This window comes from Stenella coeruleoalba (genome assembly GCF_951394435.1).
Source record: "Stenella coeruleoalba genome assembly, chromosome: 2".
In the NCBI taxonomy this organism is placed as follows: Eukaryota; Metazoa; Chordata; class Mammalia; order Artiodactyla; family Delphinidae; genus Stenella; species Stenella coeruleoalba.
Genome location: NC_137147.1, coordinates 39452716 through 39479859, shown reverse-complemented (window position 1 = coordinate 39479859; position 27144 = coordinate 39452716). Strand labels below are relative to the sequence as shown.

The 27144-nt window shown below is 40.5% G+C and overlaps 1 protein-coding gene across 2 annotated transcripts in view; it reads left to right on the top strand.

Moving 5' to 3' along the window:
• The window catches only part of PRKCH (protein kinase C eta), a 221954-nt gene that overhangs the window by 110237 nt on the left and 84573 nt on the right, over window positions 1-27144 (top strand). For both annotated transcript variants that reach the window (XR_013827258.1, XM_079914274.1), the window contains exons 3-9: window positions 9322-9472; window positions 14275-14309; window positions 17340-17428; window positions 18956-19085; window positions 21543-21670; window positions 24641-24784; window positions 24966-25139. Coding sequence is in view for 1 of the 2 variants with exons in the window: in XM_079914274.1 (XP_079770400.1) it covers window positions 9322-9472; window positions 14275-14309; window positions 17340-17428; window positions 18956-19085; window positions 21543-21670; window positions 24641-24784; window positions 24966-25139 (851 nt within the window). In the remaining variant the exon portion in view is untranslated. The remainder of the gene's footprint in view (window positions 1-9321; window positions 9473-14274; window positions 14310-17339; window positions 17429-18955; window positions 19086-21542; window positions 21671-24640; window positions 24785-24965; window positions 25140-27144) is intronic.

The following is a 27144-nucleotide window of genomic DNA, read 5'->3' as shown; positions in this document are numbered from 1 at the left end:
AATTTTCATTTTAAAAAACTGAAGAATGAAGAAGTGGCTGCTGGAAGTCTATTTACGGATGAAATCAGTGGGGGAAATAAAATATTTGTAGAATCACAGAGTAGAAATCCTTCCCATTTTTCACAGTGAGTCATTGTAGGATCCTTGCATTTGTCATAGGGAACAAGAAGAAATTTCTGTCATTAAATTGTTTGTGCAGAAAAGAGTAGGCACAATGATAGTCAAAGATTATTATTGTAAGAATTTTCTAGTTATACTCCATGTCATTCCACAGCAGCTTGTTAGGAAATATATATGGCAGCAAAATATAAATAAGAAATCAGGACCAGGCTAAGTATGAATTCATTCTATGGTAGATGCTATGAATGACCTGCCCATATTTCCTCTCAGCCCACAAAGAAGGGCTGGAAATGCTGGAGAATTAATGTCCCCTTTCCTTGAAGCAGCCATTAACCAATGTCAGATGGGAGCTGGAAGATAAATATCCCAGTTTCCTTGCCCCTTGAGGATGTTCTGCCCACTCTTAGAAATCCTTGAAGGAACCCAGGTGGCAGGATGAAAGGGAGGAGAAGATTTGATGGGTTCCTGAGAACTATGGGTGTGGGGTTAGGGAAGTCAACATTGGTATCTACTAAACAGACTTAGTGGAGGAGTTTAAGATCTTCTGGGTTCGTAATGAAAGGAATCCTGGTCCTCCAAGCCCATTACTACTGGACTTACTCCTAGCCTACCACTGTCTTTCTCTGCAGAGCCTTGTGGATGCCCCATTCCTGGTACCTCAGGTCCAGACCCCAGAAATTGAGGACCGGGGGAAAGACTAGTCTCCCACCTGACTAAGGCCCACTTGAAAGTCTTTTTGCTGTCTGAGGACCCAACTTTCTCTCAGATGTTGGACAGTGGAAGCACCACCCTTTGGGGAAAATATACGCCCTACTACCTTACTATGGTTCAAATAGGACAACTACAGTAAGCCTGATTTCCATGCAGGATATTCACATACACTGTGAATTATGTGTATTTCCTGCACATAACTGGTTGGATGAAGGATGGATTTCAGAGGGGAGCAAACTTGTGCAGGGAGACTAGTTAGGAAACTATTTCACAGTCCAGATGAGAGGAAAAAGGCATGAACTAACTATACCCAGTGAGCATGGGAGGGAGAGACCCAGTCAGATCATAGAAGACTTAGTAGAACTTGACGATCAGTTTGTTGTGGATGGAGAAGGAGGACCTGAAGACATCTCTGCACTGTTTTTTGGTTTTTTTTCTTCTTTTTCTGGATTACTCCAAGCATAGTGGTACTATTATCTAGGAAGAAACATGGGTTCAAGAGGTTGGGGAAGAGGGTTCAGCCTACAAATGTCAAGTTTTAGGTACTTTGGGGATGTCTTGAAGAGATACTGAGAAGCTACTTAGAAACAAGTTTAGTAGTTAGAAGCCAGAGCTACAGCTGCAGATTTGCGAGTCCTCAGTACATAGGCAATTGTTGGAAGTCAAGAGATCTTTTGAAGTCTTGGAGGAGATGAGTGCCCCTAAAGACCAGAAGAATGGTGTACAAAGAACATTGGGACACACACATATTTAAAACGTTGGGTGGAAGAGAATAGCTGGTGAGGGAGACTAAGAAGAAATTGTGGAGTGAGAGGAACCAGATGTTATTGGAGCCAAGGTCCCTTTCTTCAGGGCTGAGGAGAGAGTTTGTACTTTGGACAATACCCGTAGATACAAGGGGTGAAATTAAGAAGGAGGTGATTGGACGATGGGAGATCAGGGCTCTTATAACAGTGGGGTGAGAGGCCTTTCCCAAGGCTCCTGATGGAACTTGGGTACCATTTCTGATGGCCGCATCCATGACCTCTGTTCTGCTCCTCTTTCTGCTGACAGAGGAGACTGGAGGGTTAGGTGGGGTTGGGTGAGAATGGGCTCAGCTTTCATGATGCTATGAGCCATGAGTCCTCTGCGAGAGGGTCGATCTAGTAACAAATTGTTTTTCCCTCCTCTTTCCAGTGATAGTCATCCCCATGAGTTTGCACGATGGTAGATGCTTTTGTAGACTGTGCTTCCTCAGAGGAAGCCAAGTCCCTGAGAAACACCTGTGTATAGCTCCTGTAGAGTCAGGTCTCATACTACGTTGAGTTGAATCATTCTGTCTGAATTTAGGAATACCTATGAGTCATGTGATTCAGCTCTTTTCAAAAAACAGAAGATTCTGTTCTGCTCAGTGCCATTTGGGGGCTTTTGCTTGCCATTTTTAATACCAACACTGTCACAGCCATTGGGACTGGTGCTGGCATAAATTCCTGGAATCCTCTCCCTATCCTGCTTCACCAGGTTCTCCTTCCTCTTCCAAACAACAGCTAATCTCAACCCATTTATGAAGTCTTCCTTAATTAATCAGACGACTAGGTACACAACTCCTGCGATTCTCTCTTCACTCAACACCCAATAAATGCTGTCACCCACTGGTTGTGTGTACCTGTTGTAAAGACTCATTTAAATTATGTATTTGCTTAATACGTGTGCTAATTGTTCTGTTATTATCACTATTGTCTCAGACAGGAATCATCTAAGTTTAAGTTCTTAAGCATCATTCTTTATCACACAGTTCTGTGATCATGTGGTTGCTTATTCAGTATGTTGGATAATACTAAGCAAAATTCTCTCACTACCTTATTGCATTACCTTTCAAGGATATTTTGTATTTTAGAAACATTAACAACATAGGACACTCTGGTTCTTTCTTGACTAGTAACTTTTGGTCAACACTAAGGTTTTCCTGTTTGTTTTTCCCATAGTCATCACCTCCCAAGTGCACACATGAGAAAATGAATGTCTCAGGAAGAAGAAAAAAGACATCTGATAGCATTGCTCAGTAGTTCAACATAGTAAACAGGGTCTGGCGTCCCCACTTCTATCATTGGCTGCCTGACCTCACTTAACCTTCCTGTTAGTTTCTGTTTCCTCACCAGAAAATTTATTACTTTCCAGGGGAGAGACCCAGTTGATTCTAGAAGATTCTAGGAGACCCAATGTTAATAATGTTAATAAAGGACAAAGTGCAGGATGGTGTTAACCGTATGGTTCTGGGATAAGATCAAGAGTGGAGGATTCCGGGGGTAGTTCTGGTGCTAGCTAGCTACTAGATGAGCCTTGAGCACGTTGTTGAACTTCTAGGTAATGGTTTCCTAGGTATTGATTCTTCTTCTAGGCAATTAGGTGATTGGATTAAAAATCCCTTCTATTTCTTGAACTCTGAAGTAGGAGTTTTAACAACAAGTATAATAGGTAGCACTTAGTTGCCACCTGCTAGGTATTTTTCTAATTATGTTACACTTATTATCTCAGCAAGTCCTCAAAATGGCCGTTTGAGGAGAGTTCTCTAGCCCTTCATGTTCTACAAATGAGGAAACTGAGGCATAGGAGATAAAACAAGTTGCCCAAGGTCACCCAGTTTCTAAGGGGAAGAAGCAGGATTCACAGCTGGGCTCCAGATTCGAAGCGCTCACCCACCACACTCTCCTGCCTGCCATATATAAAGGCTGCACGACCTCCTCTGCACCGCCCCCTTGAAGACCAGTGACAGATTTTAGTAAACTAAGTGCTTTTGCTGCTGAGCAAGTTCAACTTAAATTGCATTCTACACTACATCAGAGGTATTTCCTTTGTATGCTTTATATCAGTAATTCTAAAAATTAAAAAGTGCCGTAGATTTCTCTTTCTGATTTAATATGCTTACAGTCATTTGGAAACTTGGAACTATGCTGTTTTGACTCACATCAGAATGTTTCAGAAGTACTTTCAAATACAGATGTCTATATCTGGTATATAAAGCCTTAAATTCAGGTAGGGAGACCAGAAGACTAAAAAGGATGAAATATTTACTATTTTTGAGATCAGGTTTAGACCGTATGACAGAGACTTCGGAGAGCCACTCCTCCCTGGCAGAGCCTCACATCAGCAGCGCAAGTTTCAGACCAGCACAGCTTTCTGCGCTGGAAGCTTACCCTGGGGTGGCTCCTACTCACTTGTGCCTCCTGAAGTTCTGAAAGAGTGTGTGGGCTGGCAATCAGATTTTATGAAATATAATTTTATTTCAAACTAGTTAAGCTTCGTTACATTTGACATAATTATTCTCCACCCTGTGGTTGGAAGGGCTTGGCAACACCAACTCCTGGATAAGACAGATCAGGGCTCCAGACCTGCCCACCTCCTGAGACTGGAATGTGAGTTTCCACTCTGGGGCACTGAGCCAGCTTCCTATTTACTTAGAGGCATTGAGCACCTCAGGAGCAAAACAGAGGTTGTGATGCAAGTTTTGGCTGCAGAGCATGTTAGGATGGCTTGATGTGTTCACCTAACACGTGATCTGAAAGATTTCTCAAAGCCCAGGGTACACAGGATTACATCGTCTTTTTTAGCCCTTCTAACTCAGTCCTAAGTCAACAGGAGGCCGTGTGAACAATGAGGAAGCTCCCTCTGCACTCTGATTGTCAAATGGGGGTTGAGTCTGTGCTCTGGGGAACACAGTTAAGTCCCAGAGTTGTTTCTTCCTGGTCAGGGCAGCCAGCAAAAGAATGGTGATAGGGAAAGCCATATGAAGCCATGGGGGCCCCGGTTTACTTACATGACTTAAATTTCTTGCAAATGCTGAGGTGTGGGTGAGTGTGTGTTTGCTTTCTAAACAAAAAGAGGCACATGTGCAAAAGAATAGAGAAAAGGGAAGAGTGAAGTTTCGTTAAAATGACCATGTATGAGGTCTTATGAGGCACCTGGGTATAGGAGGTGAAAGAGACATAACCCCTAGTTTTCTGGGATAAGGGAAAAGATGGAGGTGTGCTCCCAGGTTGCTGTGGAAACAGAGGGGAGAAGCATTTCACTCTGCTTCAGGATTTGCCTTAGGCTCTGAGGCACACAGGAAAGTCTAAGTTAACTAGTTTAAAACAAAAAAAAAAAAAAAAAGGAAGGAAGAACATTCCAGGGGGGGTGAAAGGCAGGAGCGAAGGCATTAGGGGATGACTGACTTGGTGAACAACTACAAGCAGTTTCTTCCTATGTCCTTCCAGCTATAACAAATCACCTGGAAAATTGATAGGTCACATTACTGCAATGGTAATAGCTGTTGAGGGGGGTAAAAAAAGACCCAATTCATGAAATATTAAAACTGCAAGTGAGCTGACCTTTTAACCAATCTTTATAGTATTAAGGGATTAAATGAGTAAATTATTGGTAATTGGACCCCCAGGGAGAATTTAATTTGCATTTAGATGTGATAAGTGTTTAGTAATTCAATACAAGTTTTACTTTGGCCAGTACTGAGCTGGGTCTTAGGTTGGTGAAAATGTAGGTCAGGTATAGGGTCTTATCATTAGGCTAACCTTCATCATCTGTCAACAAATGAACATTAAAATCTGTTTATTTTGTGGTTACTAAATGGCTTCTAGAAGTATTGTGGAAGAGAGCAGTACAGTACAGTGACTTCTGTTCTTATGTGACCCTTATCCAAAATTGTAAGAACCTCTCAGGAATATTGATTATGACACTATCCCCGTAGCGCTGAGGACAAAGGTATATTTTCATCTTCTTTAGATAGCTGGGAAACCTGAGAATGATAGTAATTGGGCTGCTTGCCAGAGATGTTACACACACACACCCCAAAACAAAACCTGAAGCAGGTACAATTTTAACCATGCTAGAGCCTCTGAAGAATTGGTATCTTAGCAACGTTTATTTGGACTATTTCTACATTTTATTCTTTGAGATTTCTTGTATTGACCCTAATTTTTACTGTTAAAAAGAATATAATGATTAATATCTATATAACATATATTCCTGCTTTCTGATTTTTTTTATAGAAAACAAATCCTAGAAGTTGAATTGTTGCATGAAAGGAAATGCACATAACACTTGGACAAGGTCACAAAAACACTCGCTCGAAAAGATATCTGCACCCCCATGTTCATAGCAGCATTGTTTACAATAGCCAAGATATAGAAACAACCTGTGTCTATCGATGGATGAATGGATAAAGAAGTTGTGATATATATACACAATGGAATATTAGCTATAAAAAAATGAGGATATCTTACCATTTACGTCAACATGGATGGACCTTGAAGGCATTATGCTAAGTGAAATAAGTCAGAGAAAAACAAATACTGTATGATCTAAAAAACAAACAGGAAAAACAAAACAACCAATTCACAGAAAAACAGATCAGATTTGTGGTTACCAGAGGCCGGGTGTAGGGGGAGGAAGAATTGGAGGAAGGTGGTCAAAAGGTATAAACTTCTGGTTATAAGATAAGTAAGTACTAGGGATGTAATGTATACAACATGATAACCACAGCTAACATTGATGTATGATATATAGGAAAGTCGAGAATAAATCCTAAGAGTTCTCATCACAAGGAGAAAATATGTATTTCCTTTTCTTCTTTCTTTTTATTGTATTTATATGAGAAGGTGAATGTTAGCTGAACCTATTGTGGTAATCATTTCACAGTATTTGTAAATCAGACCGTCATGCTTGTACACCTTGAACTTACACAGTGAAGTTAGGTCAATTATTTCCCAATAAAACTGAAATAAATACTTCGACAAGTATTTGTCAAATTGGTCACCGAAAGAAATCATTCTTGAAATAGCTACGTGTTGAATGTGACCATGTGCCTAGCTCTGGGCAAAACGTTTCTAACGCGTTATCTCATTCAGTGCTTGGAAAAAACCTAGGAGGAAGGCACTACCTGGTTTAGATGGGAACACTGAGGCTTAGCAGGGTAAATACAGGCAGAGGATGGTGGGGCGAGGACAAGAGACCAGTTTATGCTCCTACCAGCAGAGGCTGGAGGTGCAGATTTCCCTACACTGTAGTAAGAGTAGGCATGTTAACTACCTTTATAAGTATTTGCCGACTTAAGAGGTAAAATGTCATTTACCTTGCAGTTCTTATATGTCTGTCTTGGATAGGATTGGACATCTTGGCATGTTTATTGTCTATTTGCATTTATAATTTTATGAATTCCCTGTTCACTTCCTCTGCCCCTTTTTTACTAGATTGTTTATTCTCTTTTCTTAATGATTTATACATGTTATAAATAGTAACACTTTGTCACATGTTGCAAATCCTTTTCTCCCCAGTTTGTTTTAACTTTGTTTTGTGTCTGTTGACAAGTAGGACTTTAAATTTCATAGATTGCAAATCTGTGGATCTTTTATGGCTGTAGAAATTTGTTATCCTTATCCCATTCCTAGGAGTGTATTTTTTTCCCATGTTTTCTTTCTTTCTATAATTTCCACCTCAACATTTATCTGAGATTATTTGGGTGTAAGGAGTGAGGTAAAGATATTTCCCAAAAGGCTACCTAGTTGTCTAAACACCACTTATTGAATAATCCATCTTTTCCCACTGATTTGAACCATATTCTCTTTCAGCCAAATTGATTTCTAGTTTTGGACTTTTCTTGAGGGGGTAGAGCACTGTTTAAATTATCGTAATTTTATAATATGTTTTAACATGTAGAGCAGGTCCTCCCTCATTGAAATTTTGGGACAGTTTTAAAATATTTATAGTACCAAATAAACCTTGAGAAAAATTGTCAAGTTTAGAAACATCCTTTGGGAATGTTGATTGAAATTTCGTTGAATTTAGACATTAGATAGAATTGACAACTTTGTAGTATTGAGTGTTCCAATTTAAGAACTTCATTTTTACTTATCTTTTCATACCCTTCAGTTGGTTTTATAGTCTTTTTTTCATATAAATCTTGCACTTCTGATAAATTATTTCCTAGATAATTTGGTTTTTTTGGTTGTATGAATGGGATTTTTTAACTTATTCTAGTTGGCTCTTTTGATATACTAAATACCTTGACTTTTAATGATTTATTATTGTCCATCACACCAAACTCATTTTTTTAATAGATTAGGCTGAATTCTCCTGAGTTTTTTAGTCATACATTAAACAACTTCAAATAATGGTATCTTTGCCACCTTTTCCTAATAGTTTGATCTTTTGTTTCATTTCTAACAACTTTGGTGAGTACTTTCAGAATAATATTAAATAATAGTGGTGATAATTAGTCTTATTCGTTCTTAACTGTCACAGGAATTTTGTTAACATTTACCATTCAGTTTGATACTTCTGACCTGTGAAAATGTGTGTTAGTCATGTTAAAGAGACAATCTTTTAGTCTTTTCGAAAGAATTTTTTATTGGATTACAAGTTAAATTTTATCAAGTGCCTTTTAAACATCTATTGAAACTGTCATACTTATTCTTTCACCTATTAATAGAATAAGCTATAATAGATTTTGTAATAATATGCCCATTGTTATGCTCCTGAGAAAATTCCCACTTGGTCATAGTGAGTTTTTCTTTTTAAGATAATTCTGGATAGTATAGAAGTTTCTGGTTATTTGAGTATATTGCTACTGGGAAAAGTCTACATAAAATGAATCCTTCAGAATTAGAGGTAGTCCTTTAAAAACTTTATCAATTCCTTCTAAAAAATTAGACTTTTTGGTTTATGTGACTAATTTTGACCATGTATTTACATGGAAATCTTCTATTTCTTCCAGGTTTTAAAATTTATTAGCAGATTATTCTTGCATGATTCCTTTAGTTTCCTTTGGAGCAGTGATTCATTTAAAAGCATTATTGAAGAAGGAATCTTTATTTTATAATCACAAGTCTCTGCATACATTGGAAAAGTTCTAGAACAGTTAGGTGGAAGATATCATTTATGATCTTTAAATGGTGCACAGTTTTTAGAGTCTTCAGATTAGGAGCCACTACTTTTAAAATATGAAATTAGAAAGGGAACTCTTGAGTGTATTCCCAGTTAATTTCTGCCTCTTCCAAGTTAACAGAGGTGGTGCTGGAACTGATGCTTTTGGGCAGGGCTCTCACTGTGTTGGGGGCAGTTCCTTCACTAAGTTTGTGAGGACAGCAGAATGAAAGGGGAGTAATGAGGAGCCCTGTTTGCCAGCCGGTCACTGCAGCCAGTCGGTGAACCTGAGGTCCCAGACAGCTGGACAGGGACTGCGAGACCATGCTGCTGTCACATACTGGCGCGTCGAAACTCTGGGGAGCCCACGCTCTGTTCCGGGGGAGACTGGCCCAAGATAGCCGATTATAACTAGGCAGTTGGGAATCCCAGGGTTCACGTATGTCTAACAAAGCATGATGATTTTCTGGGGTGTTTTACATCTTGAAGAAAGAAAAAAGTAATTTGGGGAGTATTTGAACTACCAAACTTTCTCATACATTAGGTGCTGGTAGGTTCATTACACATTATTCTTTTTTCCCTTCTTTTAATATATAGCTACTCTCCAGAGAGACCGAATCTTCAAACATTTTACCAGGAAGCGCCAAAGGGCTATGCGAAGGCGAGTCCACCAGATCAACGGACATAAGTTCATGGCCACATACCTGAGGCAGCCCACCTACTGCTCTCACTGCAGGGAGTTTATCTGGTAAGAGGTCCCCTGTCTTCTCTCCTCCCAAGAGCTGAGACTTCCTCTGGTTGTGTGTGATTTCAGGAGAAAGCATGATTATTAAGAATTGTTTTAGAATCTGATTTTTTTCTCTTACTCTAATATGTTGACCTAGAAATTTTAATCCCCAACAAAAAAATTACACAATTTACAGATTAAGTTTTATATGTTATTTCTTTTGCCAATCATGTTGGTAAAAGTGCTAATGAATCATGAACTGGTTAAAAAGCACTAATTAGAGAGAGAGGCTAATCAGTTAATAAATGATCTATCCCTAAGGAGGAAAGAAATATCAACAGTATTTCTCTAAGAAGGCATGAATCACATGATGACTTATGGAATTAATTGTTGCAAGTAAACTAAACATACAGTAGTCTTCAGCCTTATAGTATGTAGACAAAGGTAATAGCTTTCAGTGATCACATACTATAATCCCTGGCATTTAAGAATCAAGATAATTAATAGTTGAGAAATTCTAGATGGTTTGGGGCAATATCTTACTATACATGTTACTCAAGTGGCAAATCTATAATGTAAAATAAATTTAAGTAATAGTTATCTTCAATCAGAGGCAACATTAAACATATTTATTTGCAGAGAGAAGGAAGAAATACCCTCACATGCACAAAACACACACATACACACCCTTCTCAGGAGGAAGAAACACACTTTCACATCTGCAGCATAAAAGGAGATCTTTGTTTTTGTTGCAAATTTTAGTCATTTTGTTTAAAGCAGAAACACTTGATTCAGATTCATTTCTGAGTATTGATCAATTAGTGTTTTGTGGGGGGTTTTGTGATTACTTTGGATTTTATACCTTTTAACAGTCAGAATGCAGGCTTAGTTTGTGTTTCTGGCCTTTTTAATCAAGAATATGGTCTTGTCTATGAACCTTTTAAAGTACTATTGGAATCCGTTTGCTAGTATTTTATTGAGGATTTTTGCATCTATGTTCATCAGTGATATTGGCCTGTAATTTTCTTTTTTTTGTGATATCTTTGTCTAGTTTTGGTATCAGGGTGATGGTGGCCTCACAGAATGAATTTGGAAGTCTTTCTTCCTCTGCAATTTTTTGGAATAGTTTCAGAAGGGTAGGTGTTAACTCTTGTCTAAATGTTTGGTAGAATTCACCTGTGAAGCCATCTGATCCTGAACTTTTGTTTGTTGAGAGCTTTTAAATTACTGATTCAATTTCAGTACCGGTAATTGGTCTGTTCATATTTTCTATTTCTTCCTGGTTCCATCTTGGGAGACTGTACCTTTCTAAGAATTTGTCCATTTCTTCTAGGTTGTCCGTTTTATTGGCATTATAGTTGCTCATAGTAATCTCTTACGATCGTTTGTATTTCTGTGGTGTCTGTGGTAACTTCTCGTTTTTCATTTCTGATTTTATTGATTTGGGCCCTCTCTCTATTTTTCCTGGATGAGTCTGGCTAAAGGTTTATCAATTTTTTTTTATCTTTTTGAAGAACCAGATTTTAGTTTCATTTATCTTTTCTATTGCTTTTTAAGTCTCTATTTCACTTATTTCTGTTCTGATCTTTATGATTTCCTTCCTTCTACTAACTTTGGGTTTTGTTTGTTCTTCTTTCTCTAGTTGTTTTAGGTGTAAGTTTAGGTTGTTTATTGAGATTTTTCTTGTTTCCTGAGGTAAGCTTGTATCACTATAAACTTACTTCTTAGAACTGCTTTGGCTGTGTCCCATAGGTGTTGTGGTTTTTTTTTTAATATTTATTTATTTTTGGCTGTGTTGGGTCTTCGTTGCTGTGCACGGGCTTTCTTTTAGTTGCGGCAAGCGGGTGCTACTCTTCGTTGCGGTGCGCGGGCTTCTCATTGTGGTGGCTTCTCTTGTTGTGGAGCATGGGCTCTAGGCACGCAGGCTTCAGTAGTTGTGGCTCGTGGGCTCTAGAGCGCAGGCTCAGTAGTTGTGGCGCACGGGCTTAGCTGTTCCATGGCATGTGGGATCTTCCTGGCAGGGATTGAACCTGTGTCCCCTGCATTGGCAGGCGGATTCTCAACCACTGTGCCACCAGCGAAGTCCCATGTCCCATAGGTTTTGGATTGTCACGTTTTCATTTTCATTTGTCTCCAGGTATTTTTTTTATTTCCTCTTTGATCTCTTCAGTGACCCATTGGTTGTTTAGTAGCATACTGTTTAGCCTCCATCTGTTTGTGTTTTTTGCAGGTTTTTTTTTCTTATAGTTGACTTCTAATATTATAGTGATGTGGTTGAAATATATGGTTGATATTTCACTATTCTTAAATTTACTGAGGCTTTTTTTGTGGCCTAGCATGTGAGCTATCAAGAATGTTCCATGTGCACTTGAAAAGAATGTGTATTCTGCTGCTTTTTGGGTGAAATGCTCTATAGATAATATCAATAAATATCATTTGGTCTAATGTGTCATGTAAGGCCAGTGTTTCCTTATTGATTTTCTGTCTGGATGATCTGTCCATTGATGTAAGTGGGGTGTTAAAGTCCCCCACTATTATTGTGTTACTGTTGATATCTCCTTTTACATCTGTTAATATTTGCCTTACGTATTAAGGTGCTCCTATGTTGGGTGCATATATATTTACAATTGTTATATCTTCTTGGATTGATCCTTGATCATTATGTAGTGTCCTTCTTTGTCTCTTGAAACAGTGTTTATTTTAAAGTCTATTTTATCTGATACAAGTATTGCTGCTCCAGCTTTCTTTTGATTTCCATTTGCGTGGAATACCTTTTTCCATCTCCTCACAAATATCATATGATACCATGTGGAATCTAAAAAAATGGTACAAAGGAACTTATTTACAAAACAGAAATAGACTCACAGACATAGAAAACAAATTTATGCTTACCAAAGGCAGAAGGAGGGGGCAGGGATAAATTAGGGGTTTGGGGTTAACAGATACATACTACTATATATAAAACAGATGAACAACAAGGACCTACTGTATAACACAGGCAACTATATTCAATATCTTGTAATAACGTATAATGGAAAAGAATCTGAAAAAGAACATATATGTATACATAGATATGTATATATATATATATAAAATGAATCACTTTGCTATGCACCAGAAACTAACGCAACATTGTAAATCAACTATACTTCAATAAAATAAATTTTAAAAAGAAATAAGACATTAAATTTGTACACAATAAAAAAATAAATAAAATATAAAAGAAAGAAAAAGTATAGAGTCTTGTCTAAACCAAAGGCCCTAAACTGGCTGTCGATATGTATGAAGCCTAAAACTGTAGTCTTTAGGAAGACGTTCCTATTCCATTTTTTGATGAAAAAATTAGCATCTCTGGCAACTTCGAGCCCATTTTTCTTCTTTGCATGTTCCAGTTAGACCCACCTCTCCCTGGATTTGCCTGACCAGAAGGGTAATTGTCTGTTGCTCTTTTATTTCATGTCACACCATTTGGCTTCCCTCCTTTACGTGACCTGTCTGCCCCTGTAGGCATTTGTGGTGACAACCTGTGATCTCAACTAACGTTCTTAATGGAAACTTACTTGATAATTTCACCAATTTTTTTTCTACCAAGGAAACTTTAACTCCCACCTAACTGGCTTTGTGAAACACACGCACACGCACACACACACACACACACACACACACACACATGCACACACACTTAAAATAGTGGTTATGTGTTTTATATATATACACACACACACACACACACACATACACACACACACACACACACACACACATATATGATTAAGCACATGGACTCTGTCATTCAATCCCATCACCAACTAGATGTGTGAACCTAGACAAGCTATATAACCCAGCAATGTCTCCTCATTTGCAAAACAGAGACAATAATTTTATTTTATTTACATAGTAAACTTTTATATGCACTAGAGTGCCAGGCACTGTTCTAAGTATTTTACATTATCAACACTTTTTATCTTCATGATAACCTTATAAAGTAGGTACTGTTATTATTATACCTTTTTATATATTTAGAAACAGTGGCTCAAAGTAGTTAACAACTTGCCCCAAATCACATCCAGGCCATCCAGCTTCAGGATCTGTGCTCTAGGCCATCCTATTATATGTGCTACCTCACGTGGCTTTTATGAGGATTAAATGAGATGGTAGAGGTCAGCTGCTTGGCTCATGGCCTGGCATATCCTACTGGCTTAGTAAAATGTGGTTTTTGTTAATAAGAATGAGAATCATATCACCATCACCCAGAGACTGTATTAGGGAGAGACAGAGATGGAAGCTGTGGGTATGATGGGCATATTGTGACCGCACTTCTGCTCCCCAGTGGACTCTGGGTGATGTGGGCACACGGAAGATGGAAGATGCCTCAGGTCAGGCAGCTGGAGTGGACTCACCTGTTTACATCCATATGTATATCTGCATCTGTTTACTTCACCCTCTGCATGTCTTTATGTGTATGTGAGAGAGAATGATCAGTAAGGCAGTAAAGTGAAACTTCAGGAAGAGGCTCAGTCATACACACAGAGGAGGTTTATTTTCACTGAGGACTTGGGGGATTGCCGCAGCGATGGGTAGAATGAGAACTGCCAAACTCACCTGTTTGTTATTCGGAGCATTCTAACTCATCAATTTCCTCCTTGTCCTGTGGTAACAAAAAAGGGCTTAAAAAGGACATTATTTCTGCTGCTTCTCTGAAATTGTGTGTTTTATAAAGGACCAGAGGATGAAATTTGTTTTCCTTAAGTACTGTAATTATAGGAACATTGTTGCTGAAATATTTGACTAATGGTTTCTTTTTTCTCTATTGTCTTGAACAGGGGTGTATTTGGGAAACAGGGTTATCAATGCCAAGGTAAGAAAACATTTTAAAACTATGTTTAATCTTGTTCCTGTGTTAAAAAGTGATTATACCAAGAGGAAACAGGATACATTCCATTAATATTTTGATAAATAACTCTCTGTAGGTCAAATGAGACCCCCGTAGAATTACAACCCTTTAGTTTTGTTTAAATTTTAGCCATGTCTTTTTGTAGACAAAGTAGAGGGGATGTTTTTATTTCTGAATCCAGGATACCTATATACGTGTAGTTGTTTAAAGTTTTGTCTCTGCAGGATCATGAACATACTAAAAGGTAATGCGATTTTGTGAGCAGGACCCTTGAGTCTTGAAGATAAATTTTTGGTGTTTTACAATCCCCTTGTCCGTAGGAGTGAGAAGTAGCACAATGCTGATTTCTCTTTACCTGCATTGGAAATAGAAGCTATTATCCAAGTTGCTTTTTGGATTTTCTGAATTTAGTTAAATGTGAGAATGTTCAAAGTTAGGCTGTTAAAGGTCTTGTAAGTTATTATCCATTCAATTTATTTTGATTTTCACAATTCTGAGATAACCTCGATTAGTGTTCCGGAAGAATTGGAATGAAATAAAAAAGGAAAGAGGAAAAGAAGGCTCCTTAATCTGGAGGTTTAGCCAGGCTGGATTGGACTTTTCTTTTATTTGGGCCTCCCTCATCATTAACTTGAGCATCATCTCATGGTTTATCCATATGGTACCTATTATCTTAATTTACACCCTACAGATCATTGGTAAAATAATACTACCTATCCTAGAGTGGTAACCTATGGTAAACTAGGTAAATAAAGAAATCCCACCTTCTCTTCTGAAGGAGGGGAAGTAAAATACTATTTCCCTTAGAAGAATGGAATAAGATATACATTTGGATGTAATTTTGACTTTAATATGTATGAACAATTCTACTGAGTTCTCAAATTTAGGAAAAACTGAATTGATATGACAACAATAATTGACCTTCTGCTATTAATTTCAGCCTCAAATGAGAGCATAGTTGACAGGTCAGTTCACATAGTTCACTTAGTTCAACATAGTTCACTTTTTGGCTTGGACCTCTCCAGCACAGGGGTATGCTCTGTCCATCTCATGCATACAAAGATAACTTGAGAACCTCTTGGTAAACAAGATTACATTTTTGAGTTTAAAAATACATGATTTGTGACGTATCTGTTGTGTTTTTAGTTTATTTCTTCTACCATGGCCCATAGTGCCAGGATATTTGAAGAGCTGATTTTCAGTGGGCCACCTGTTGAAGGACCAGGAGAGAACACTGGTCAGGAGACATGAGGACACTAATTTGTTCACATCTTGCAAAGGGATATAAAACCACATGCCTAGTTGGAAGGATATACCAATCATGCTAAAAAAAGCACACAGATTAAAGCAGTCTTCAGAACAAGGAAATTTATAAAGGATAAGGGAGGGCATTATGGAATGATAAAAGGAGTCAGTTTTCCAAGAAGACATAAAAATCTTTAACGTATATGCGCCTAATAACAGGGCATCAAAATACTGAAGGCAAAAACTGATAGAACTGCAAGGAGATATAAACAAATCCACTATTATAGTTGGATTTAATTTTATTTACTATCTCAGCAGTTTCTGATTCTGATTGATCAGCATTTCTGCCTGATCCAGCAGGCAGAAAATCAGTAAGAATATAGTTGACCTAAACAGAACTATCACAACTTGATCAAATTGACATTTATAGAATTCTCCATCTAAGAGCAGCAGAACACACATTCTTCTCAAGCTTACTAGGAACATTTACCAACATAGACCACATTCTGGGACATTGAAACAAACCATAACAAATATAAAAGAATAGAAATCATAAAAAGTATCTTCTCAGACCACAGTGGAATTAAACTAGAAATCAATAACCAAAAGATAGCTCAAACACCTCCAAATATTTGAAGATTAAGCTACATATTCTAAATAGCACATGGGTCAAAGAAGACTCAAGAGGAAATAAAAAATATTTTAAATCAAATGAAAATACAATTTATCAAAATTTGTGGGAGGCAGTGAAAGCAGTGCTCAGAGGAAAATTTAGAGTATTAAATGCATATATTAGAAAAGAATAAAGGTCTAAAATCAATAATCCAAGTTTCCATCTTAAAAAGGAGAGAAATGTCTTGAAAGAGCTTAAAAATGATGTGTATTTTCATATTGCTTCATTGCACATGTTCATCCTTTAATGGAAACTGGACTCTGCACTCTATCAGTTGTCTGAATGAAAATTAAAAAAATGTTATTTAGAAAGTTCTAACTATTCAAGCAATTGATTGGGTCATTCTGCAAATACTTAATGAATGCCTACTTTGTTCAAGTCATCATGCTGGCTGGGAATCCTGAGGACATTAGAGGCTGTATGTGGAAGATCTGAAATGAGGGAGGCCAGCTAGAGGTTGTAGGAGACTAGAGGAGGGAGAGAGTTTCAGTCTAGAAGGGGAGCCATGGGGAGTATATTTTCATAAAAGAGACATTTTTTAAAGTTGTGTCTTGTTATACATTTAAGGTTTAGTGAAGTGATAGGAAAGGAAGATACCCCAGGGATTGAGAGGGACATGGACAGTGTGTTGGGGAGAGTGAAGACTTGCTCCAGGAAGAGCACCTAGTCTAGTTATTAGTGGAACAAAGAGCCCCCAGAGAAGAAAGGTGACAGGTGAGCCTGGGGTCGGCTTGGGAGAGCCTGAAACCCATCTGGGAAATTTCAACTCTAGTTTGACTGACTGTGAGCCACGATTGAATGCTTTAGATTATGGGCCTGAGGTGACCAGAATCATATACTGCGAGATGATTCCTCTGGAGGTTGGGGCAGGAAGGAGGAAAGCCAGGAAGGATGACATTAGTTCCGGACCTGAGTGTGAATAGTTCAGGCATGAGCAAAGGCCTGAGTTGGGGTGGTGGTGAGGAATATAGGAAGAACGGGAGCATTGGCTGCCATCATGTGGGCCCACCATCTAAATCAAGCCACCATGGCCTGGTGCCTCCAATAAATGTATAATGCTGGATTTACTTTCCTAGTGTGCACCTGTGTCGTCCACAAGCGCTGCCATCATCTAATTGTTACAGCCTGCACCTGCCAAAACAATATTAACAAAGTGGATTCAAAGGTGAGATAGCAGTTTGCTGATTAAGTGTCTGCATGAGCTCATGCGAGCACATTCTCTCTATCTCGCTCTCTCGCTCCCTGTCTCTCTTGCTCGCTCTCTCTCCCCCTCTCTCTGCCTCTGTCTCTCTCTCCCTTCTTCCCTCTGCTTTTCCTTCCTCCCTCTCATTCCCAATTCCCTTCCACACTCCTGGAAGCCAATGGTGGTATCAGAATTGAAATTTCTCTCCTTTTTATATTATGGCATTTGTATTTCTATACTTGCATAGCTTGACCTGTCCTGGAAATGACTCCATTAGTGATCAGCTGGGTAAAAGCTCTAGGGATCCGTTCTACTAATTTGAAGAGAGATTTCCCTGAGTTTGGCATCAGATGACTGGGATTTGAATGTAGAACCCAGCCTCTGCTAGCTAGCTTCTCTCTCGGCCTCAGACCTAAAATAGTATCAATACTACAAGATAGAATTGATAATGGTAAGTATGTTGTTAACTGTAAATTGCACTTCCTAAATAAAGTGACCTTCGGCCCCCTCCAGCCTCTCGAGGAATTTCAAGGAGGATCTATATCTATACATAAAGGCTTGAACATCACTCTTGCCATTAGCATTGCATCCAGCTGAGGTGGGCGTACATTCTAAATGCTGGAGGTAGAAGGCAGTTGAAGTATTACCAACAGTTAGCAGTGGATTTACAGATGCACTGAAGAGTCCGACTCTGGAACTCGATGGTTCTTTACAGTATACACCCAGGATGGCTGTAGGGTACACACAGAGGCATGTGTACTTTCTTTATGAGAAAGAGGCCAGAAACGTTTCAAGAGGAGTAATATTGCCCCACGACTTGTTATGTGTGGCTCTGTGGTTATTGCTTCCAACTGTGATATAGACTATAGAGCATATGCCTAATTTAACTATTTGCTGGGAACAGTATGTGAGATTTCACCTGATCCTGAGAAGTGATCGTCTGTGAGATAAAAGCAGAATCTTTGCACTCAGATATCAAAACACAAAGACAGGCAGAGGCTGGAAGGGCTGAATAAGATCACCAGTTGAATGTCACTTTGGAATAAATTCCTTCTGTGGTTCCCTGTCCTCTGGGGGTCACCCCATCCTCATGACGCAATTTCTGGAAGAACTTGTGGTGATAGCAAGTGTATGTTGCCTATAAAAGACGTGTTGACTCCTGAAGTTAAAAGGTTCTAGAAATAGACATGGGTGTGAGGAATTGGCCAGGAGAGAAACACGGCCAAGTGAATGTAAATTGTGAAATGAATATTTAAGTTTCTATTAATCTCCCAAGCTGGTGGACAGGTTAATTTATACCACACATTTCTGTCCAGCCAGTCTTGTTCGCTAGAAAATGTGTTTCGTCTGCGTGGTGAGGCCTGGGTAATTCATCGTGGCTGAGCAGTAATACTATACTCATCTCGGGTGTCATAGTAACACTTTGCGTTTGGTGGGCTCCTGTTACAGTTTTCACAAAAGGTGTGGGTATGGAATTTCAGCTCTCGTCCTCCTGTTTCCTTGCTACAGATTGCTGAGCAGAGGTTCGGAATCAACATCCCACACAAGTTCAGCGTCCACAACTACAAGGTGCCAACGTTCTGTGATCACTGTGGCTCCCTGCTCTGGGGGATAATGCGACAAGGACTTCAGTGTAAAAGTGAGATTCTCGAGGGCTTGGGACCCACTTCCTCGTGAGAACACCTTGCTGCGAGCTTTCAGAATTCTGCAGTTCAGAATCTGACCTAGGACGGATGGTTTTAGATACCTTGTAAATGAACATCTTAGTGGCTCTCTCTATGTGTATGTGTCCCTTGAGCTACATGTGAGCCACAGATTTCCTAACCATGGAATGTTTACTCACTTGCTAAATGAAATGTCCTGTCTGGTTAACTAACCCGTTGGCTATCCTCTATTTAGTACTGAGTACAGGCTAGTCATTGTGTATTTCCATAGGTATTTGAAAGAGGAAAAGATGGGATCTGGTCAGAAAGGGAAGATGGTAGGAGGTGAGGTGGCCAGCAGAGAAGGTTGAGTTGTGAGTAAGAGCTAGCAGGAGAGTTGGTTTGATCACCTCACCAAAAATAAGCAGGAATTGGGTTATAAAAGCATAACCGAGGGCTTCCCTGGTGGCGCAGTGGCTGGGAGTCCGCCTGCCGATGCAGGGGACACGGGTTCGTGCCCCGGTCCGGGAGGATCCCACATGCCGCGGAGCAGCTGGACCCGTGAGCCATGGCCACTGAGCCTGCGTGTCCGGAGCCTGTGCTCCGCAACGGGAGAGGCCACAACAGTGAGAGGCCTGCGTAACGCGCAAAAAAAAAAAAAAAAGAAAGAAAGCATAACTCAGTCCGCCCTGTGTCTTCTCAAAGAGCTTGATAGAGATCAGAGCGTAGGTGGCCGTGCGAGGGCATGCACTTCAACAACAGTGTCCAGTGGAGCCTGAGTTTGGAGCTTTTGCCTCAGCAGAGGATAAGGATATGGGGGCTGGTCCCTGTCCTGTTAGGAGTTGAGGGGCTGTTGGCCTGGAGTCATCTCTCATTGAGTGTTGGCTGTCGTGGGGTGCACTGTCCTGTGCTGAAATACATGTGAGTTTCAGCCTGAAGCCTGAGACACATTCTGTGTCACCAGGGGAGGCAGAGTTCATGTCAGTACAACTGGACAGCTTCCACTGGCTGCCTGGACTTAACCAGACCTGCTTCTATTAACAAGAAGGGGCTAGTCACTTGTCTTTAAGAAAGGCAAATTCTTTCATTTCTTCAGAGCACCATTTAATTATTCTTTCTTCATAGATACCTGAAATAATTCTTTTTCAACTAAAACAGCAGCCAACTCACATGTAGCTTTGTTTCAGGCACTGCTTGATCGTTAGCTGGATGGTGTCACCCAGGTGTGGGTTTCTAGCGTGAAAGTCGCTTTCTGCTTTCGTATGGTTGTTGCTGACAGGCAGAGCCATGGGTGGGATTCATCTGCATTGCACTTGTCCCTGGTGGTGCTGAGGATAGCATGCCTGCAGTGCTCCAGCTCCTATCATTTTTGCTTTTATTGTCATGTGGAGCTTTAGAAAGGCCACTGCAGGCTTGTATGTCTCCGTACCAGCCTTGCTGAGAGAGGTGGATTTCCTATGAATCTAATGAAGCTTAAGCCTTGGAGCTCCTCCCTTGCAAGGTACCTTCCAAGTTCTCTACTTGATGAAGTGCTCTTTTTCTTAAAGAGTGCAACCCTACAATTGCATCACTTCAGGCACCACGAAACCTGGCTCTGTGTATGCTTCCAAAGATGGGCTGACACACCTCAACGCATCTTACACTGCTTTATCCCTGCCTCCGATCAGCAGGGCCCGTGTCAAGAAACCATGTCAGAACTCTGTGCTGATTAAACCTCGGGTCTTTCATCACCCCAAGTCAGCTTCCTGTGCACCAGGAGCTTAGCTTGCTTCGCTCTCCTCTTCCAACTGCCACTTGCCTTGACCTTTAAAAAAGTTGCTTTCTGTCACCCATGAAGCCACAGGCTGCAAGCACTGAGAAATACAGCTGCTGCACAGGATGCCGCATTCTGTGCTGTGAGGGCCACCCAAAGACAGTGCTCAGAGAGAAAGCTTTACTTAGAGGCGTTTCTCTCAGAAACACCAGTTCCATCCTGTCTGAACAGCCATCTACACGTGGCTGTTAGATTGCTACCTTTTATTGAGAGTTACAAGGAATGGCATAAAGTCGGTTGACGCGTTTCCTTGTTATTTAATCGAGTGAGCTGTTGCCGTGATGAATGTTTTGATCTCTGTATTGAATCATGCTGGGAAATCAGTGATGACTTTTAAAATATGATTTAAGTGAATGTCTTGCATCAAGTCACAGTGAAAACAAAAAGAAATTTGAAATGTATTATTCTTCCGTATGCCAGGCTTACTGCTTCTGCACAGAACAGAAATAGAGAAAAAATCAGGGATTTACTTACACTCAGAGATCGTTGTGAGTGTCAGTTGAATTTGATGAGAAGATATCATTATTCAGCCTGTGCAATTCCTCAGTCACGGTCTTTCAGGTTATCTCAGCTCTCTTTCACAGCACATGTTGACGTGGCTCCTTTCTGAACGTGGATTCCCTTTTCCTCTTCCATCCAGTATGTAAAATGAATGTACACATTCGATGTCAGGCGAACGTGGCCCCAAACTGTGGAGTGAATGCAGCGGAGCTGGCCAAGACTCTGGCAGGCATGGGCCTCCAACCCGGAAGTATTTCTCCCACCTCGGTGAGACTTTGCTATTTTCATATTTTGTAATTTAGAAGTTGTTCAGATGTGGCGAGCCCTAGTATTGTGTGTGGCATAATCAAAGTTCCTAGTCTCAGCAAATACAATAAACAGATTTATTGCATTTTTAAAGAGCATTTTGTTCCACAAATAAGGTTCTGTATACAATTATATAACAAGAAATAATGAGCGTGCAGATATAGCAAGAAGCAGAAAAGGGATTTTTTTTTTTTTTTTTTTTAAACAGCTTCCTGTCATTGTGGTCTGGTGAAAAGCCTGGAATCCAGGGTCCTCGGTTCTGCTCTTGTCGGGGCCCCCGGCACTGCAGTTGACCAGTAACTATGGGCCTTTGCTTCCTTCTCTCGGAAGGGGTTGAACTTAAAGAGCTGATGTTCTCCACAGGCCTGGAATCCAGCAGTTGTGTAGTATTTGTTTATGGATCGTGAATTTATCTCAAGTCCAGCCACAGACAGGAGTTCCTTCCTCTAGGCGGGAGTGGGTGGAGCATGTCAGTGGCTGTGTCCTGCCACCGCCCTGAGTGACCCTCCCCCACCTGCTGTTGTCCATTAGAGCTTCAGCCACATCCCAGGCCCACATCCTATTGCCGCCTTCCTGGCTGTGGTATGCTGGGAATTGGGCAAGAGCCATGGTTATGGCTGAGGCTTCTGAAATGTGTAGCTTGACGCCGGGTTCAGGAAAATTCTAGACTTAACTGTCAAATCTCTCTGGGCACTTAGGAAGGGAAGTGCAATCACTGTCAGGTTCTTGGTTATCCAAACAGTGTCATCACTAACCACCCCATTTCCTTTTCACTGAAGGGCCCTGCCTGGTACAGCAGGGGCTTGGATTGACATTGCATTTCTTGATTTCAGGAAGGCGTTGGCAAAGTCCTTCAAGTCTGTGTGTCGTTCTTGTGGACAGACAGGCAGGATGCTATACCGTGAGGGGGATTTCCAGTGCATGGGACAGCTGTGCCTGAAGAGTGTAGGTTAGGGATTTCGGCCTGGCCCAGGGCTTCTGAAATACCGTGGAAATAAGCTGAGCCATGTGGCACAACCTCTAGGAATGGGCAGCGCCACTTGTCACTTGAACCAAGTATCTTTCATGTTCTGATACTTAATAGTGAGAAAACCCAAATTACCTGTTAGCTGACAGTACAGCATTGAAGAGAGACATCTTCAGTCTATCAAAAGAGAAGAATGGGTTAAACAAACAAACAAACAAAAGATTGAGACGCTGGATTTAGAGTTTTCTGGCAGGGGAAGTATTTAAGTGGAGGAAGTGAGATTCAAGCTGGTAAAATTTTTCCATCTCTGAAAAATTTATGATCAGAAATCTAGAGGAGAAACTATTAAAATAATTGGATTTTAAAGGTGATCCATTTTATATCTTCAATCACTGTTTCACTGGGTTGAGTAAGAAAAATCCTTGTAGTTTCAGGATATTGCCCAGCTGTTTATTACAAACATTGCTTAGAAGTTACCCCAGATAAGCTTTTTTTTTTAGCTAAATAGGTCAAATGCTCCAGGATGTCAGACTTTTGGTCTCTTATCTGGTGGTAGCCTGTCTTATAAATATCCCAAGGTAGACACCTGCACGTCACCTTGTCTTTAGGTAGCACCCTCCCTGGGATGAGTCTTGTACTAGTGGGATGGGGCTAGAGAACTCCCCAAAGAGGCCACACCTACTTCTGGTTCTCTGTGGTGAACCGGGAGCTCTCATTGTGTTGGTGGTTAACCTTTCTGGAGGGCAAGTTGACCATGTATCAGAAGTCTTCAAAATTAACACATTGGCCCAAAGAATTCCCTTTGCAGAAAGTTATCTTAAGAAAATAGGCGATGTTGATGAGGATGATCGTGTTGATAAAGATGACAACACAGCTTAGGTTTATGGAATGTGCCAGGCACTGGTCTAAGTGCTTTAAGTGCAGTTATTCATTTGCTTCTCATAACACCCATGTTGCAGGTACTATAACATCCCCTTTGTTAGAAGAGGAAACTGAGGCTCAGAGAGGTAGGTGACTTGTCCATGGCCACAGGGTTAGGTTGTAGAGCTGTGATTTGAACCCAGGCCGCCTGCTTGAGAGCTTAGACTCCTAATCACCCTGATTTGAAGATTTGCGTGCAAGTATGGTCACTGTGTGTTAGCTATACTAGTGAAAACTGGGAGATAATCTATATTTCCAATACCAGGAATTAGTGAATCAGTTGTGAGATAGCCATAAAATGGAATATTGGACAGCTTTTTTTTGTTTGTTTGTTTTTGGTTTTTTTTTTTTTTTTGGACAGCTTTTTGAAACTCATGTTCTTGAAGGAAATTTAGAGATATGGATAATATGCATGGAAAAATGTTAAATTAAAACTTGTGTTATGAAACAATTTTATTGTATTTTTTTAAATTAAGTGTAAAGATAGACGTGTGTATATGTATGTTTTTGTTTTTTGAGGAGGGCTGATGAGATTATAGGTATTGTCAGTCTTACCCTTCATATATTTCCATTAACTTTTGTTTCTCTTTTATAATTTAAAATATTATATATAGAAGTGTTGCTTCCTCCATTCTTGGTGTGGAGTGGTGCTCAATTCTCTGAGCAGTTGTGAAAGCTGCTATTTGCAGGACATGGACACCAGGTGGCGCTCTTGGAACTTTGACCACCCTGTAGAAAGCCACCACAAGAAAGCAGGTGGACCAGACTGAGACATTTTCTATATACTCCCATTTGAGCACAAACTGAAACTCGGTGGCTTAGATATATTTTAAATGATTCTGACCCAAATACAGTAAGCACAGATCAGGAGTTGGTGCCGAAGCAGTTCTGAGTGGCAGAACCTGATCACATGTCAAGCTGTATTGATCTTTCCCCATGTGTTATATTGAGGGTTGAAGCTGCAAGTAAGGTCTTCTTCATCCATAAATGCTTCATGCTCCACTGTGATTTCTGACTCGATGTATTCCTACTGTCCTTTGCAGAATCTTCTTTCCAGATCAACCCTAAGACGACAAGGAAAGGAGAGCATCAAAGAAGGAAATGGCATTGGGCTTAATTCTTCCAACCGACTTGGGATCAGCAACTTTGAGTTCATCCGAGTACTGGGGAAGGGCAGCTTTGGGAAAGTGAGTCTTGGCGCCAAGTGGTTGGGTGGTTAAAGGATGCCTGCTCCATGTATGTTGTTTGCCTGTGCGTGTATGTATACACATGCCCATTTCCCACGTGCCATCTGTCTTCTGCCCCAGACGAGGCCACACCCTAGGAGCTGCATGAGTTCTCACGCTCCCTCCTCCTGCTTTGCCATAGGTGATGCTTGCAAGAATAAAAGAAACAGGAGACCTCTATGCCGTGAAGGTGCTAAAGAAGGACGTGATCCTGCAAGATGACGATGTGGAGTGCACCATGACAGAGAAGAGGATCCTGTCTTTGGCCCGCAATCACCCCTTCCTCACTCAGTTGTTTTGCTGCTTTCAGACCCCTGTAAGTATGACCCACCTTCACTGCCTCAGTGGCCTCCTTTCTTCAAAAGCTGAGCTCACAGATGTTGAAGATTTCATAGAGTATTAGAAACTTTGGGGGGATGGACTCCTAAGGTAGGGTCATTTGAAATATCCAGTGACTTCTGATGACAAGAACCAATGAGCTAACTGCTTCCTTCCTTTCATGCTGTCCTGGAGAGGGATCACTTTGAGGGTTGTGTGTCCTAAGATTGAAAACGTCTTCATACCTAAGTCTTCTCTAGCAGAGTGAAGGTTGCAGAAGTCTAAGAATACAGTAAACCTCAGGGACTGCTTATTTTGGTGACTTTAACCTCAGCTCTGTTGCGAAATGCTGAACTGGTTCTGGCCCGGGGAAAAGAGTTCAGACCAGGATAGGCCTGAAGGGGGCACCTTGACTTGTAATGTCCCAGGGCATTGCTCCTGGCCTCAGTCAAGGACCCTTTGCTTGATCCTGTGGACTGATTGTGGGATTCTGTCTATCCCATCATGTTGCGCAATTAAGAATGCTTTGGGTTGCAGTTAACAGAACATGTGACTGACAGTGGTTTATACAACAGACAGGAAGGATGAGTTTAGTTCATCAGTACAGACTTTTTTCTTGGGAAGTCTGACAGTAGCGATGTTAGGGTTGGATTAGTTGCTCAGTGACCTCAGACATCTCTTCCCCGTGGGTCTCAAGGTATTTGCCACAGCCCTAAACATCACACCTCATATGACAGCATCCGAAGCAGGAAGCTCGGGGGACAGAGGCAGAAGGGCTTCATGGACCACTCTCCTTTTATCAAGGAGAGAAAAATCTTTCCTAGACCTGAGTTACAGGCTCACCCTGAGCTGCAAAGGAGGCTGGAAGAGCAAATATCGAGTCAAGATAAGCTGCTTTATCATGATTGGCTCACATCAACCTTGACGTATCCCCTGGGGCAGGACACTCTGTAGCCCATTTAGCGTTGGGCTCAGAACTGGGCTCCTGTTGTCAGTGGAGAGGGAAGAGGGCTCCTGTGAAGGCAGCAAGAGGGTCTGGCACAGATATTTCTTAATCTTCTTGCTGTCAAAGGCATTCTGAAAGAGAATTCAGGACATGTCCCTTGCCTCTGCTACCATCAGGGGTGTAAAGGGTGTGATGGGAGCAGGATGGGGGCGTCCCACCTGGTCCAGTGATGCTGCGATGCACTTCTAGGGAAAGTCACAGCTATGCCGGAACCAGAAGGGCCAGTCAGAATTCGTCAGGCAAAGAGAATGAAAGCGCATATGGAATAAAGTTTAAACAGCTCAGGCATGGATCTACTAGTAAACGGGAAGAGGAGGTGTAAATAAAGCTCACGAGCATAAAATGTGAAGTTGAGGAGGGGCCTGGTGAGAACTAAGGCTGCAGAAGTAGCCCAGGCCGCTGTAGGCGCTGTTAAAGGAGCTAGGGTTTTAGTGCTAAGAACAAATGGAAGACATTTAAGCAGAGGAATGACATATCAGATTGCATTTTTTAACTATTAAAAACCATTTTATTTTCTTTTTTTTGCAATGGGTAGTATAAGCATCCTCCAAGTGTCCATACCCTCTCTTTGAAAGGAACAATTATTACTGGTTTCAAGTGTAGCCTTTCAGAGAGTTTTTTTGCACCCAAAAGTATACACACACACCACATATATGCATCCATATTTATTTTTCTAAAAAGCACAAATGATAGTATGTATTTGTCCACCATTCTGTATCCTTTTTTTAAGGAAAAAAAAATCCAAAATGGTTTTATTAAGGAAGTAAATCTCTGTAATGCATCTCGCAAAATTTACACATTTAAAAAAAATTGAGGTATAATTGACATGTAACATTATATTAGTTTTGAGCGTACAAAATAATGATTTGATATTTGTATATGTGGTAAAATGATCACCACAATTAGTCTAGCTAACATCCATCATCACACAGTTACAGAATTTTTTTCTTGTGGTGAGAACCTTTAAGAGCTACTTTCTTAGCAACTTTCATATATG